The sequence below is a fragment of the Delphinapterus leucas genome, chromosome 13 (assembly GCF_059928025.1).
Source record: "Delphinapterus leucas isolate spDelLeu-1000000601 "Yukka" chromosome 13, BTC_Dleu_Yukka2, whole genome shotgun sequence".
Taxonomy (NCBI): domain Eukaryota; kingdom Metazoa; phylum Chordata; class Mammalia; order Artiodactyla; family Monodontidae; genus Delphinapterus; species Delphinapterus leucas.
This window is the reverse complement of record NC_143141.1, coordinates 67,844,284-67,858,250: the sequence shown is the minus strand read 5'-3', so window position 1 is coordinate 67,858,250 and position 13,967 is coordinate 67,844,284. Positions and strand designations below refer to the sequence as shown.

The 13,967-nt window shown below is 40.0% G+C and overlaps 1 protein-coding gene across 17 annotated transcripts in view; it reads left to right on the top strand.

Annotated features, from left to right (window-relative positions):
• Positions 1-3,632, top strand: part of LTBP1 (latent transforming growth factor beta binding protein 1) — a 425,591-nt gene extending 421,959 nt beyond the window's left edge. For all 17 annotated transcript variants that reach the window (XM_022574111.2, XM_089922380.1, XM_089922381.1 and 14 more), the window contains 2 exons: positions 1,385-1,534; positions 2,686-3,632. In XM_022574111.2, the coding sequence (XP_022429819.2) occupies positions 1,385-1,534; positions 2,686-2,867 (332 nt within the window). In that variant the 3' untranslated portion in view covers positions 2,868-3,632. The remainder of the gene's footprint in view (positions 1-1,384; positions 1,535-2,685) is intronic.
• Positions 3,633-13,967: the final 10,335 nt, after the last annotated feature.

Here is a 13,967-nt window from a genome sequence, read left to right as displayed (position 1 = left end):
ACTGGCTTCAGGGTCTGCTGACAGTCTTGATGCCCAGTCGTATTTTTTTTCCTTTTTAGATGTATTACTTAATTTTTAAAATCATTGTTAGACCTTACAGCCCTGCATGAGAAATGATATTTTGCTGCCCCCTGCAGTTCGACCGGAGAATTACTTCAAAGGCCAGATGTAGATTTCTGACCCTAGGTTGATTTTTTTTCCCCCTTAAAAGCTAATACGTGGGGCTTCCCTGGTGGTGCAGTGGTTAAGAATCTGCCTGCGAATGCAGGGGACACAGGTTCGAGCCCTGGTCCAGGAAGATCCCACATGCTGCGGAGCAACTAAGCCTGTGCGCCACAATGACTGAGCCTGTGCTCTAGAGCCCGTGAGCCACAACTGCTGAAGCCTGTGCTAGAGCCCGTGCTCTGCAACGAGAGAAGCCACTGCAATGAGAAGCCCACACACTACAACGAAGAGTAGCCCACACTCGCTGCAACTACAGAAAACCTTGCACAGCAATGAAGACCCAACACAGCCAAAAACAAATTTATAAAAAAAAAAGCAAATACATGGTGCCTTCAGAAGGTGGGGGAGAGGATGAGACCCCCACACACACATCAACAGTGTGTTTGGGTCACCGTGGATTTATATTTACAACTTTCTAGAAACAGAGGAAAATATTCTTGATGCCTGGCTACATTGTTTTTGTACTACTAAACTCTAGCTCTGAATCAGTTTAAAGATATCTTAAAAAAAAGAGCCAAACAAGAGCTTCTTTGTTTCTTTAAAAGAATTTTGGTTTTCTAAACAGAAATATGACGTATTTCTCGTTTATCAGGATGTTGTGAGTCCCTTTTACTGCCTTTATCCTTTGATCCCCCAAGAGCCCTTTTGTAAGGCTCATTCCAAAGCCAGAGCAAACAGACCTCACATGGCAAGGCCAGCCTGGCTTTTCTCCACTCCTGGGAACTCCCCATGAAAGAGCACTGCCTCCAATGCTTGTGCATCTTAGCAAATGTCTATTCTCATAGTGAGTTCCATCGGTTCTATCCTGAAAGATGTTCTGACATTTACCCTACTGAGAACTCAGGAAATTTAAAATCTTAGACAAAAAATTTTAATAATTAAGGGCAAAAAAATACCCTACTTGCTGTTATCGTTTTATGTGATTTTAGTGTAGAACATCAGAATTCAAGATGTGGGGCTAATCTGTACAACCTACACAAGGTTGGTAATAGTTTGCTTAATATCGTGTACAGATATATTCACTTAAATTTTAATGCTATCTTTAAGGAATCGGAAATACGTATGTATGATGAACCATAACCTTAATGATCATGTCATTTTCAAAAACGGTGTAAGAGGTTGAAAATTTGTAACTTGGCTCCTGTCCTTTCCCTTCCAGGTTTTTTAAATAGCTTTGAGGAGTTACAGGCTGAAGAATGTGGCATCCTCAACGGCTGTGAAAACGGGCGCTGTGTCAGGGTGCAGGAAGGTTACACCTGCGATTGCTTTGATGGGTATCACTTGGATATGGCCAAGATGACCTGTGTTGGTAAGAATCATATGTATTTGTTGGGAAATTAATCTTTTCCTGAATGCCCTGTGGCTGGACCTCAGACAATCTAGTACCTTTAAGATTTGCAGAGTTTCAGTTTGGGAAGATGAGAAAAGTTCTGGAGATGGACAGTGGTGACGATTACACAAAAATGTGAAGGTACTTAATGCCACTGGACTCTCCGCTCAAAAATGGTTAAAATGGTCAATTTTATGTTCCATATATTTTACCACAAATTTTTTAAAAGTTGATATTTAAGAGTTCATATAAATGGTACATACCTGTGGAGGAAAGGCCAGAAAGTTTGGGGTAATTAGTTTGACTCTTTTAAATTGAGCTTTTGACTCTGCAGCAAATGTTTTCCCTGAATACCTGACACCAGCAAGAGGGGAATATAGATGAAAAAGAAAATACAGCTTCCATTTTAGAGAAAGTTCTTTTCATAACTCTCACTTTGCCTTCCCTCTTACTTTTAAGAGAACAGTAAAAATATGTTTATCCTTACCGTGTGATTGAGGCTGTGTTCCTGAGCCTGTTGGCCTCCTTGCTAAATGGCCCTTGACTTGTAGCATTTTTTTCCTCTATTTTTGTGGCCGTTTTGCTCTGTCGTGTAGTTTCCCCACTTCAATTTTGTTAGTCTCAATCTGAGGTACGTCTAAAAACAAAGGTAACCTGGGTTATTAAAGGTGTTTCAAGTGCATAGAGCCTTTCTTTCCTGTGGAAAGAAATCTAAGAAAGTAACTTAAACCTTTAGAGAGGCTGCTCAGAGGCTCTCTTTATTTCTCTTGACAACCTAACAGTTCTTCGGCATGTGCAGAGAGGAATTTAGAAGTAGGATAATTGCTCCAGCTTTCTTAAGGTTTGACTATAAAAAGTCAAGCTGACAAAATGGTCCCTGTTGTGTTAAATAACAAACAGGGAAAGAAATTCTAGAACCTCCTGGATAATCACCTTTTTAAGATCTAGAAAGTAGTATTTCTCTCGCATGTAATTGAAAGACAATAATGGGAAAGACTGCAGTTTACTGGGGGGAGAGCACAGAACAGCCAGGCTGTGTTCAGGCCGGATGCCTCAGGTAGGGTGTAGATTGCATTTCCTCCCGGAGCAATGCTGAAGCTTGCTAACCTGCGTGGTTTGGCTTATTGCAGATGTCAACGAATGTGATGAGTTGAACAACCGGATGTCTCTCTGCAAGAATGCCAAGTGTATCAACACCGAAGGTTCCTATAAGTGTGTGTGTCTGCCCGGCTTTGTACCTTCCGACAAGCCAAACTACTGCACTCCATTGAATACCGCCTTGAATTTAGAAAAAGACAGTGACCTGGAGTAAAAGTGAAGCTACATAACCTAAGCCTGTATACTCTGCACTGTGTAAAGGAGAAAGAGAAATGTATTATACTTCAGACATTTCACTTGACCCAGAATGTTGGAAATATGGAAACATCATGGAATTGTATATCCTGAGAAGCGAAAGGATTCATTGTGAGCCTGACTTGTGTGACAGACCAAATGGACATTTCTCTGAAAAAACAGTATATATAGTCTGTTCATATGTAAAATTCAGTGGAAAAGAGGCAGAACAGTGCTATTATTTTAAACAGAAGGTTGTATTATTATGTTTTTTGTTTTGATATTTTTTACTATTGCTTGATTAAATCTGGCATTTAAATAGTGGTGGAAATATTTTATATAATTTTCATTTTTTGGTTATGCAGTTCCTTGGCTACTGTTTCTTTCAAATGTCTATTGTTACACAGGGTTATGCTATTCCTGGTCTGGAACATTTTTAAAATCCAAATTGTCCTGTGGAGCAGGCAGTGATTAATTGTTTCAAAACTTTTATACACATTTGGAGAAAAGTACTTTATATTTACAATGTGGTATCTGATTTTAATGTCCATTTTTAGCCAAGCTGCTGGTAGGTGTTCATTGGATCCCTTTCCTACAAATGGAAGAACTAATGAGCTTACATTAGTGTTATAATGTGTAAAGTAGGACCAGCAAATTTTAAAACTTGATGATCCCAATATATTTACCGTTGTATGTTAAAGCAAAATAAATCACCATTTTTTTAGAAAATTTCTACATCTGAGTAATGTCAATGACCATGTGCACACAAGTTGTTCCCGACCACCCCACTCTATCAATGGTCTTCTGTGAATGTAGAGTCTTTTACAGGTTAATTATTACATTTGTTAGATACTGTTATGGGTGGAATTGTGTCCCTGGAATTCATGTTGAGTCATGTCCCCTCAGTACCTCAGACTATGACTGTATTTTTAGATGAGCTAATTAAGGTTGAAGAAGGTCACCGGGGTGGGCCCTAATCCAATAGGACTGGTGCTCTTATATGAAATTAGGACATACACAGGAAGATCCTGGGAAGGCACAGGGGGCCAACAGCCATCTACAAGCCAAGGAGAGAGGCCTAAGAAGAAAATTCTATAATACTTCGATCTTGAACTTCTAGCCTCCAGAATTAAAAAAAAATAAATTTAAGCCACCCAGTCTGTGGTACTTTGACAGCCTTTAGCAAATGAATACAGATGCATAACATAGGAAGAATAGCTTTCACTGTTCCAAGCCTTACTTAATACAAATCCACAGTCATACAGTTGTCTTATTTAACCTGAATTTCAGAATCTTTTTTTTTTTTAAGACTTTTTTGATGTGGACCATTTTCAAAGTCTCTATTGAATTTGTTACAATATTGCGTCTGTTCCATGTTTTGGCTTTTTGGCCGTGAGGAATGTGGGATCCCAGCTCCCCGACCAGGGATCAAACCCGCACCCCCTGCATTGAAAGGCAAAGTCCCAACCACTGGACCACTGGGGAAATCCCTCAGAATCATTTTTAATAAGAGCATCTGAGTTTTCAAAAACAAACTATGGATAGGCATACTCAGCAGAAAATATCCCCATTTAACATTTTCTTGTAAGACAGGCTTTTGGATTTTAGTATCTGCCATAGGAGGAATGGTACATCTAAAATGTCCATGTCCTCTACCACCGAGAGCCCTACGACCAGGCACCAACCGCTGTCCCTGCCTTCCCAGGAGCTTGCACGGGCCACGCACCCGCACACCCCCTATCAAGGGGATAATGGCAAGCACACGGTAAGGAAAAAAGACACCCAAACTAAAAGCAGCTCTCACACCAAAAAAATATTAAACGCACACAAGCCACACAGGAACACTCCCGGTTATAAACAGACCTCCAAGATTACAGTAGATAATTGTTTCTTCTCAACTCATAGAGTAAGAAATATAGTATAAGCAAAATGAAGAAGCAGAGGAACCACTCCCACTTAAAAGACCAAGAGAATTCCCCTGAAGGAACAAACAATGAAACAGACCTCTTCAGTCTAATAGACACCGAGTTCAAAAAGGAGGTAATGAAAATACTGAAGGAATTAAGAAAGGCTATCAACAGAAATGCAGATTACTGTAAAAAGGAACTCGAAATTAAGGTGGAGCCAAGGAAAATTAGAAAATTCATTTGCCAAGACAGAAGCTGAGCTCAAGGCAATGAATAGCAGGATGAATACATTAAGTCCCCTGCATACGAACCTTCAAGTTGCGAACTTTCCAAGATGTGAACATGCGTTCCATCAACGTCAGGCGTGAGTGAAATCGCAGCTTGCCCTCCGTCTCCTATTGCTGATGATCCTACCATCTCCCACCTCCTCTCCCTCCTCCAGTCAGTAACTCTTCTTGCCTGTTCACTCAACACCAGCCCCTGTATGCCAGCTCTTGTACTGCACTACTGTACTTCTCAAGGTACTGTACTGTAAGATTAAAAATGTTTTATTTTTGTGTTTATTTTTTATGTATTAGTTGTAAATACATTATTATGTATTCTTTGAAAAGTATTATAAACCTGTTATAGTAGAGTACTATATAGCTGATTGTGTTAGTTGGGTACCTAGGCTAACTTTGTTGGACTTATGAACAAATGAGACTTAATGAATGCACTCTTGGAACAGAACTCATTTGTATGCAGGGGACTTACTGTACATAATGCAGAAGAAAGAATAAGTGATCTGCAAGATAGAATACAGTGATGGAAATTACCCAATCAGAACAGGAGACAGCCAAATGAAAAAAGATGAAAGCAATATAAGAGACCTATGGAATAATATAATAAATATGACCAATATAATGTAAAAAAATACAAAGCTTGCCAGTCTATGCATAATAGGGATTTCAGAAAAAGAAGAAAGAGAAAGGGGGATTAAAAATGCATTTGAAGAAATTATGGCTGAAAACTTCTCAAACCTAAAGAAGGAAATAGATATCCAGATACAGGAAGCACAGAGGGTCCCAAACAAGATGAACCCAAACAGTCCTACACCAAGACATATTATAATAAAACTGGAAAAAGTTAAAGAGAGGATTCTAAAGGCAGCAAGAAAAGAAGCTAATTACAAGGGAACCCCCTATAGGGCTATCAGCTGATTTCTCTACAGAAATGCTGCAGGCCAGAAGGGAGTGGCAAAATATATTCAAAGTCTTGAAAGGGAAAAATCTGCAACCTAGAATACTCTACCCTGCAAGATTATCACTTAGGAGGAGAGAAGGAATTTCTCAGGGACTTCCCTGGTGGTATAAAGAATCTGCCTTCCAATGCAGGGGTCAAAGTTCCGATCCCTGGTTGGGAAACTAAGATCCCACATGCTGCGGGGCAATTAATCCCGCACACCACAACTAATGAGTTCACACCTCTCAACTAGAGAGCCCACATGCCGCAAACTACAGAGCCCACGCTCTCTGGAGCCTGCGCACCACAACTAGAGAAGAGAAAACCTGCAAGCCACAACCATAGAGAAGCCTGCGCACTGCAATGAAGAGCCCGTGCACCACAACGAAAGATCCCGCATGCCACAACTAAGACCTGACACAGCCATAAAAGTAAATTAAAAAAAAAAGAATTTCTCAGATAAGCAAAAACTAAAAGAATACAGCAATACTAAACCTATCTTAAAAGAAATATTCAAAGGTCTTCCCTAAATAGAAAAGAAGCAAGAAGATATAGGAAAGAGGGAATCACAATTGGAAATTAAATCACTTAAGCCGGTTTACAGATCAAAAAGAAAAACTAACCTATTTGTGAAAGCAATGATAAACATAAGGAACGGCAAAAGGATAAACATGAAGATGTAAAAAAGGACATCAAAATCACAAAATGTGGGTAAGGAGAATAAGAAAATGTAGATTTTGTTTTTTCTTCTTACAATGTCTATTCTAAAACTATCAGTCTAAAGCAAGCAGTTATAGGAAGGAGTCAACATACCTGAAAAACAGGGTAACCACAAATCAATAACATACAATAGATTCATAAAAGCTAAAAAGAGGAGGACACAAACATAAAAGGAACATCAAACCATAAAAAGAAAAAGAAACAAAGAAGAAACATAGAATCGACTGGAAAACAAGGTTTAAAATGGCAATAAATACAGATGTATTAATAATTACCTTAAATGTCAATGGACTGAATGCTCCAATCAAAACACAGAGTGGGGGAGAGGGGGAAGATGGCAGAAGAGTAAGATGCGGAGATCACCTTCCTCCCCACAGATACACTGGAAATACAACTACACGTGAAACAACTTGTACAGAACACCCACTGAATGCTGGCAGAAGACCTCAGACCTCCCAAAAGGCAAGAAACTCCCCACGTACCTGGGTAGGACAAAAGAAAAAAGAATAAACAGAGACAAAAGAATAGGGATGGGACCTGCACCAGTGGGAGGGAGCCGTGAAGGAGGAAAGGTTTCCACACACTAGAAGCCCCTTCATGGGCGAAGACTGCGGGTGGCGGAAGTGGGGAGCTTCGGAGCCACGGAGGAGAGCGCAGCAACAGGGGTGCGGAGGGCAAAGCAGAGAGATTCCCCCACAGAGGATCGGTGCCGACCAGCACTCACCAGCCCGAGAGGCTCGTCTGCTCACCCACCGGGGCAGGCTGGGCTGGGAGCTGAGGCTCGGACTTCGGTTGGATCGCAGGGAGAGGACTGGCGGCATGAACACAGCCTGAAGGGGTTAGTGCACCACAGCTAACCGGGACGGAGTCTGGGGAAAAGTTTGGACCTGCCAAAGAGGCAAGAGACTTTTTCTTCCCTCTTTGTTTCCTGGTGCACAAGGAGAAGGGATTAAGAGCGCTGCTTAAAGGAGTTCCAGAGACGGGCGTGGGCCGCGGCAAACAGCGCAGACCCCAGAGACGTGCATGAGACACTAAGGCTGCTGCTGCCACCACCAAGAAACCTGTGTGCAAGCACAGGTCACTATCCACACCTCCCTTCCAGGGAGCCTGTGCAGCCCGCCACAGCCAGGGTCCCGTGATCCAGGGACAACTTCCCCGGGAGAACGCACGGCACACCTCAGGCTGGTGCAACATCACGCCAGCCTCTGCTGCCACAGGCTCGCCCCGCACTCCGTACCCCTCCCTCCCCACCGGCCTGAGTGAGCCGGAGCCCCCGAATCAGCGGCTCCTTTAACCCTGTCCTGTCTGAGCGAAGAACAGACACCCTCCGGCGACCTACACGCAGAGGTGGGGCCAAATCCAAAGCTGAAACCCAGGAGCTGTGCGAACAAAGAAGAGAAAGGGAAATCTCTCCCAGCAGCCTCAGGAGCAGCAGATTAAATCTCCACAATCAACTTGATGAACCCTGCATCTGTGGAATACATGAAATGACAACGAATTATCCCAAATTGAGGAGGTGGACTTTGAGAGCAAGATTTATTATTTTTCCCCCTTTCCTCTTTTTGTGAGTGTGTATGTGTATGCTTCTGTGTGAGATTTTGTCTGTATAGCTTTGCTTTCATCATTTGTCCTAGGGTTCTATCCGTTTGTTTGCTTTTATTACTTTAAAAAGATTTTTTTCTTAATAATTATTTTTTTATTTTAATAACTTTATTTTATTTACCTTACTTTATTTTATTTTATTTTATCCTCTTTCTTTCTTTCTTTCTACTTTTTCTCCCTTTTATTCTGAGCCGTGTGGATGAAAGGTTCTTGGTGCTGCAGCCAGGAGTTAGTGCTGTGCCTCAGGTGGGAGAGCCAACTTCAGGACACTGGTCCACAAGAGACCTCCCAGCTCCACATAATATCAAATGGCAAAAATCTCCCAGAGATCTCCATCTCAACAACAACACCCAGCTTCGCTCAATGACCAGCAAGCTACAGTGCTGGACAACCTATGCCAAACAGCTAGCAAGACAGGAACACAACCCCACCCATTAGCAGAGAAGCTGCCTAAAATCATAATAAGTCCACAGACACCCCAAAACACACCACCAGACATGGACCTGCCCATCAGAAAGACAAGATCCAGCCTCATCCACCAGAACACAGGCACTAGTCCCCCCCACCAGGAAGCCTACACAACCCACTGAACCAACTACAGCCACTGGGGACAGACACCAAAAACAACGGAACTACGAACACACAGCCTGCAAAAAGGAGACCCCAAACACAGTAAGATAAGCAAAATGAGAAGACAGAAAAACACACAGCAGATGAAGGAGCAAGGCAAAAACCCACCAGACCTAACAAATGAAGAGGAAATAGGCAGTCTACATGAAAAAGAATTCAGAATAATGATAGTAAAGATGATCCAAAATCTTGGAAATAGAATAGAGAAAATGCAAGAAATATTTAACAAGGACCTAGAAGAACTAAAGATGAAACAAACAACGATGAACAACACAATAAATGAAATTAAGAATACTCTAGAAGGGATCAATAGCAGAATAACTGAGGCAGAAGAACGGATAAGTGACCTGGAAGATAAAATAGTGGAAATAACTGCTGCAGAGCATAATAAAGAAAAAAGAAAGAAAAGAACTGAGGACAGTCTCAGAAACCTCTGGGACAACATTAAACACACCAACATTCGAATTACAAGGGTTCCAAAAGAAGAAGAGAAAAAGAAAGGGACTGAGAAAATACTTGAAGAGATTATAGTTGAAAACTTCCCTAATATGGGAAAGGAAATAGTGATTCAAGTCCAGGAAGCACAGAGAGTCCCAAACAGGATAAATCCAAGGAGAAACAAGCCAAGACACACATTAATCAAACTATCAAAAATTAAATACAAAGAAAACATATTAAAAGCAGCAAGGGAAAAACAACAAATAACACACAAGGGAATCCCCATAAGGTTAACAGCTGATCTTTCATCAGAAACTCTGCACACCAGAAGGGACAGGCAGGACATATTTAAAGTGATGAAGGAGAAAAACCTGAAACCAAGGTTACTCTACCCAGCAAGGATCTCATTCAGATTTGATGGAGAAATTAAAACCTGTACAGACAAGCAAAAGCTGAGAGAGTTCAGCACCACCAAACCAGCTTTACAACAAATGCTAAAGGATCTTCTCTAGGCAAGAAACACAAGAGAAGTAAAAGACCTACAATAACAAACCCAAAACAATTTAGAAAATGGGAATAGGAACATACATATTGATAATTACCTTAAATGTAAATGGATTAAATGCTCCCACCAAAAGACACAGACTGGCTGAATGGATACAAAAACAAGACCCATATATATGCTGTCTTCAAGGGACCCACTTCAGACCTAGAGACACATACAGACTGAAAATGAGGGGATGGAAAAAGATATTCCATGCAAATGGAAACCAAAAGAAAGCTGGAGTAGCAATTCTCATATCAGACAAAATAGACTTGAAAATAAAGACTATTAGAAGAGACAAAGAAGGACACTACATAATGATCAAAGAATCAATCCAAGAAGAAGATATAACAATTGTAAATATTTATGCACCCAACATAGGAGCACCTCAATACATAAGCCAAATACTAACCACCATAAAAGGAGAAATCGACAGGAACACGTTCATAGTAGGGGACTTTAACACCGCACTTTCACCACTGGACAGATCATCCAAAATGAAAATAAATAAGGAAACACAAGCTTTAAATGATACATTAAACAAGATGGACTTAATTGATATTTATAGGACATTCCATCCAAAAACAACAGAATACACATTTTTCTCAAGTGCTCATGGAACATCCTCCAGGATAGATCATATCTTGGGTCACAAATCAAGCCTTGGTAAATTTAAGAAAATTGAAATTGTATCAAGTATCTTTTCTGACCACAATGCTATGAGACTAGATATCAATTACAGGAAAAGACCTGTAAAAAATACAAACACATGGAGGCTAAACAATACACTACTTAATAACGAAGTGATCACTGAAGAAATCAAAGAGGAAATCAAAAAATACCTGGAAACAAATGACAATGGAGACACGATGACCAAAAACCTATGGGATGCAGCAAAAGCACTTCTAAGAGGGAAGTTTATAGCAATACAATCCTACCTTAAGAAACAGGAAACATCTCGAATAAACAACCTAACCTTGCACCTAAAGCAATTAGAGAAAGGAGAGCAAAAAAACCCCAAGTTAGCAGAAGGAGAGAAATCATAAAGATCAGATCAGAAATAAATGAAAAAGAAATGAAGGAAACGATAGCAAAGATCAATAAAACTCAAAGCTGGTTCTTTGAGAAGATAAACAAAATTGATAAATCATTAGCCAGACTCATCAAGAAAAAAAGGGAGAAGACTCAAATCAATAGAATTAGAAATGAAAAAGGAGAAGTAGCAACTGACACTGCAGAAATACAAAAGATCATGAGAGATTACTACAAGCAACTCTATGCCAATAAAATGGACAACCTGGAAGAAATGGACAAATTCTTAGAAATGCACAACCTGCCAACGCTGAATCAGGAAGAAACAAAATATGAACAGACCAATCACAAGCACTGAAATTGAAAATGTGATTAAAAATCTTCCAACAAACAAAAGTTCAGGACCAGATGGATTCACAGGCGAATTCTATCAAATATTTAGAGAAGAGCTAACACCTATCCTTCTCAAAATCTTCCAAAATATAGCAGAGGGAGGAACACTCCCAAACCTATTCTACGAGGCCACCATCACCCTGATACCAAAACCAGACAAGGAAGTCACAAAGAAAGAAAACTACAGGCCAATATCACTGATGAACATAGATGCAAAAATCCTCAACAAAATACTAGCAAACAGAATCCAGCAGCACATTGAAAGGATCATACACCATGATCAAGTGGGGTTTATTCCAGGAATTCAAGGATTCTTCAATATACGCAAATCGATCAATGTGATACACCATATTAACAAACTGAAGGAGAAAAACCATGTGATCATCTCAATAGATGCAGAGAAAGCTTTCGACAAAATTCAACACCCATTTATGATAAAAACCCTCCAGAAAGTAGGCATAGAGGGAACTTTCCTCAACATAATAAAGGCCATATATGACAAACCCACAGCCAACATCGTCCTCAATGGTGAAAAACTGAAAGCATTTCCACTAAGATCAGGAACAAGACAAGGTTGCCTACTCACCACTCTTATTCAACATAGTTTTCGAAGTTTCAGCCACAGCAATGAGAGAAGAAAAGGAAATAAAAGGAATCCAAATTGAAAAAGAAGAAGTAAAGCTGTCACTGTTTGCAGATGACATGATACTATACGTAGAGAATCCTAAAGATGCTACCAGAAAACTACTAGACCTAATCAATGAATTTGGTAAAGTAGCAGGATACAAAATTAATGCACAGAAATCTCTGGCATTCCTATACACTAATGATGAAAAAATCTGAAAATGAAATCAAGAAAACACTCCTATTTACCATTGCAACAAAAAGAATAAAATATCTAGGAATAAACCTACCTGAGTAGACAAAAGAACTGTATGCAGAAAATTATAAGACACTGATGAAAGAAATTAAAGATGATACAAATAGATATACCATGTTCCTGGATTGGAAGAATCAACATTGTGAAAATGACTATACTACCCAAAGCAATCTACAGATTCAATGCAATCCCTATCCAGCTACCACTGGCATTTTTCACAGAACTAGAACAAAAAATTTCACAATTTGTATGGAAATACAAAAGACCCCAAATAGCCAAAGCAATCTTGAGAACGAAAAACGGAGCTGTAGGAATCAGCCTCCCTGACTTTGTAGCTACAAAGCTACAGTAATCAAGACAGTATGGTACTGGCACAAAAACAGACAGATAGATCAATGGAACAGGATAGAAAGCCCAGAGATAAACCCACGCACATATGGTCACCTTATCTTTGATAAAGGAGGCAGGAATGTACAGTGGAGAAAGAACAGCCTCTTCAATAAATGGTGCTGGGAAAACTGGACAGCTACATGTAAAAGTATGAGATTAGATCACTCCCTAACACCATACACAAAAATAAGCTCAAAATGGATTAAAGACCTAAATGTAAGGCCAGAAACTATCAAACTGTTAGAGGAAAACATAGGCAGAACACTCTATGACATAAATTACAGTAAGATCCTTTTTGACCCACCTCCTAGAGAAATGGAAATAAAAACAAAAATAAACAAATGGGACCTAATGAAACTTCAAAGCTCTTGCACAGCAAAGGAAGCCATAAACAAGACCAAAAGACAACCCTCAGAATGGGAGAAAATATTTGCAAATGAAGCAACTGACAAAGGATTAATCTCCAAAATTTGCAAGCAGCTCATGCAGCTCAATAACAAAAACTCAAACAACCCAATCCAAAAATGGGCAGAAGACCTAAATAGACATTTCTCCAAAGAAGATATACAGACTGCCAACAAACAAATGAAAGAATGCTCAACATCATTAATTATTAGAGAAATGCAAATCAAAACTACAATGAGATATCATCTCACACCAGTCAGAATGGCCATCATCAAACATCTAGAAACAATAAATGCTGGAGAGGGTGTGGAGAAAAGGGAACCCTCTTGCACTGCTGGTGAGGATGTGAATTGGTACAGCCACTGTGGAGAACAGTATGGAGGTTCCTTAAAAACTGCAAATAGAACTACCATACGACCCAGCAATCCCACTACTGGGCATATACCCTGAGAAAACCATAATTCAAAAAGAGTCATGTACCAAAGTGTTCATTGCAGCTCTATTTACAATAGCCAGGAGATGGAAACAACCTAAGTGTCCATCATCGGATGAATGGATAAAGAAGATGTGGCACATATATACAATGGAATATTACTCAGCCATAAAAAGAAATGAAATTGAGCTATTTGTAATGAGGTGGATGGACCTAGAGTCTGTCATACAGAGTGAATTAAGTCAGAAAAAGGAAGACAAATACCGTATGCTAACACATATATATGGAATTTAAGAAAAAAAGAAATGTCATGGAGAACCTAGGGGCAAGAAGGGAATAAAGACACAGACCTACTAGAGAATGGACTTGAGTATATGGGGAGGGGGAAGGGTAAGCTGGGACGAAGTGAGAGAGTGGCATGGACATATATACACTACCGAACGTAAAATAGATAGCTAGTGGGAAGCAGCCGCATAGCACAGGGA